This window comes from Thermobia domestica, chromosome 1, assembly GCF_964235325.1.
Source record: "Thermobia domestica chromosome 1, izTheDome1.hap1.1, whole genome shotgun sequence".
Lineage (NCBI taxonomy): Eukaryota > Metazoa > Arthropoda > Insecta > Zygentoma > Lepismatidae > Thermobia > Thermobia domestica.
Genome location: NC_137454.1, coordinates 31747221 through 31749939, shown reverse-complemented (window position 1 = coordinate 31749939; position 2719 = coordinate 31747221). Strand labels below are relative to the sequence as shown.

General features: G+C 39.6%; 1 protein-coding gene across 1 annotated transcript; it reads left to right on the top strand.

Annotated features, from left to right (window-relative positions):
* Positions 1-1085: 1085 nt before the first annotated feature.
* Positions 1086-2465, top strand: LOC145678474 (uncharacterized). Its single transcript, XM_081748693.1, has one exon. The coding sequence runs from the start codon at positions 1086-1088 to the stop codon at positions 2463-2465; it is 1380 nt and encodes a 459-aa protein (XP_081604819.1).
* The last annotated feature ends 254 nt before the right edge of the window (positions 2466-2719 follow it).

Below are 2719 nucleotides of genomic sequence, written 5' to 3'. Positions count from 1 at the left end.
ATTAGTGTTCTTTCGTGTTACATAACTCTTTAAATGTAACCTTATCATATCAATTGCATCGATATGGCAGTTTTAAGTAGGACTGTAAGTAGTGTTGCGCCAGGCCCACATCTAGAGGGGGGCTAAGGAACCTTCCCCCCAAACTGGCCCCCCTAGACGCTAACACCAAATGCTATTATTAATACAAAAAAAAAAACACAATTTAGCTATGTGTAACAGATTTTTTAATGACTTGGCCCCCCTAACATATTCATGCCCCCCTCAAACCTCTGAGGCTGGTAGGGGGCCTGTGTTGCGCACAAGACGAGTGCATTTTCAAATTAGAGAGGAGACGAGAAACATGCAAGTAATGATCCTTGTATCGTTATCAAGATCTTTCAAATCTAATGGGGAAACTAGTTCACCCACGGCTTAGATAGCAAAAATTGTTTTAGTGTTACATGATTTATAGTATAAAAACTATACATTTTTAAAGTGACTGTGCGAATATAGTGAAGAACATTTACCAACGTTCAAATATATACAAATCATTATATTAAAATAAGAAATGTTGTTATATCACACTCTTTGTTGACCTCTTGTAACGCAGAAGGGCTCTAATAACTTCTCGATGAAATTAACAAAATACAAAATCCTGATCGATCTTTATTTATCATTTGTCTAAGAAACCTAAATACATGAGGTGAACAAAGCATGCCGCGTATTTATCTACATCATCGGGACATTTCTGCTTTGTGAAGTTTATGTTCCTATTTTTCCCTATTTGCGTACCCTATGTCCTCTCCTATGATTCTTTCCCCCTTCAAATTTTTGACGTTTTGGTAACCTCCACCACATCTCTTGGTCCAGAGAACATATGGGGCATTTCGACAACCCCTGCTGTTTCTGGACATTCCATTCGCTTAAAACAGAGGCGTGGCTCATGACCTCTGGAACCATTTCCGGTGTTTGCTCTTTGGCCGGCTTTAGTACAGTATCTTAACAACTGATGTTGAAGCAGTTTATTTTGTTTGTGTAAGTGCTAAGTGCTGTTTTTTTTTTTTTTTTGTGTGTGTGTGTGTGTGCGCGCGCGTTTACTATATGTAATGGCAAGTAAGAAAAAGCCTGTAATTCATTCCGAAGGAAGACAAATAATTAATAACGTAATTAAATTTTGTGACGAGGAGAAGAAAGCGGGTCACTGGCGTTTCCCAATAAATCAGGCTACGAAACGTGCTGCAGCAGCGACTGGAAAATCCGAAGGAACAATTCAAAGAATAAGAGCGGAAGGACGAAAAGCCGAAGTAAGCGGTGAAAAGTTATCAACTCCGGGAAAATCAAGCAGAGGTAAGCCTGAAAAAATCCAATTAGATGATATGGACAAATGCATCATAAGGAGAAAAGTGCACGAGTTTTATGTTTTCCGTAAAACTGTGCCGACCTTACGATCATTGCTTCCTGTTGTTCGAGAAGCTATTGGGTTTACTGGAAGCAAAGAAACTCTACGAAGACTTCTCAAAGAGATAGGATTTCGCTTCGCTAAGTGCAAAAAGAACAGGCACTTGCTTATAGAAAGGGACGACATAGTTGCCAAAAGAGCATACTTTCTTAGGCAAATGAGAATTAATAGAGCAATCGGAAAGCCAGTTGTGTACTTGGATGAGACATACATTCATCCAAACTACACAGTTAAGAAATGCTGGCAATCAGATGATGTAAATGGCATTTACACCACTGAACGTGTTGGCCAAAGGTGGGTCATTATACATGCTGGAGGAGAAAGCGGATTTGTGCCGGGTGCTCTCTGCATATTCAAAGCAAGAACTAAATCCGGCGATTACCACGACGAAATGAATGGACAGAATTTTCTTAGATGGGTTCGTGAGCAGTTGATTCCAGGCTTACCGCCTCACAGTATAGTCTGCTTTGACAATGCGTCATACCATTCAGTGCAAACAAACAAACCTCCAACATCATCTGCTCTTAAAGCTGATATTGAAAATTGGTTAAGGGCAAATAACATTGCCTTTGAAAGTGATTTTCGAAAAAGTGAACTATTGAATTTAGTGAAGTGTTACCGCCGGGAACCAGAATATGTGATTGACAATGTCTTGAAAGAACACGGACATACTGTTCTTCGATTGCCACCGTACCACTGTGACTTGTCACCTATCGAATTAATTTGGAGTTTGGTGAAAAGGCGAGTGGCGGAAAGAAACGTTGAACAATCGGGTGCAAATATTAAAGATATAACGGAAGATGTGTTTAAGTCCATCACACCAGATGAGTGGAGAAAACAATGCAGCCACGTGAGGAAACTTGAAGACGAATACTGGGAACGAGATGGACTAGTTGAAGAAGCCGTCGAAAATTTTGTAATTGAACTTGGTGCTGATTCCGAAGTGAGTGCGAGTTCCACAGAAGATGATGAAGAAGATGAATCAGGATGTGACATGTCAGGTATCAGCCCTTTACCGACGGAATAATATCAACCAAGGTAAGGCATGATTTGATTTCATGTTCATATTTTCATATCTTTGTAGCAATAAAGTGAATTTCTATGATTCGGGAGGACAAAGGATCGCACTATTCATAAACTCTGATTTGAAATGCAGATCGATCGGTCATTTTCAATGTTCTTGCTCAGTCGCATACAGTGGCTTAAGGTGATTCTCCAATTTTAACCCCCACCTCAACTAGATCATATGAAAAAATATTTACCATATCAAGATATGTACTT

Coding starts and splice junctions, on each gene's coding strand:
- LOC145678474 (XM_081748693.1), top strand. CDS start 1,086: ATGGCAAGTAAGAAAAAGCCTGTAATTCATTCCGAAGGAAGACAAATA.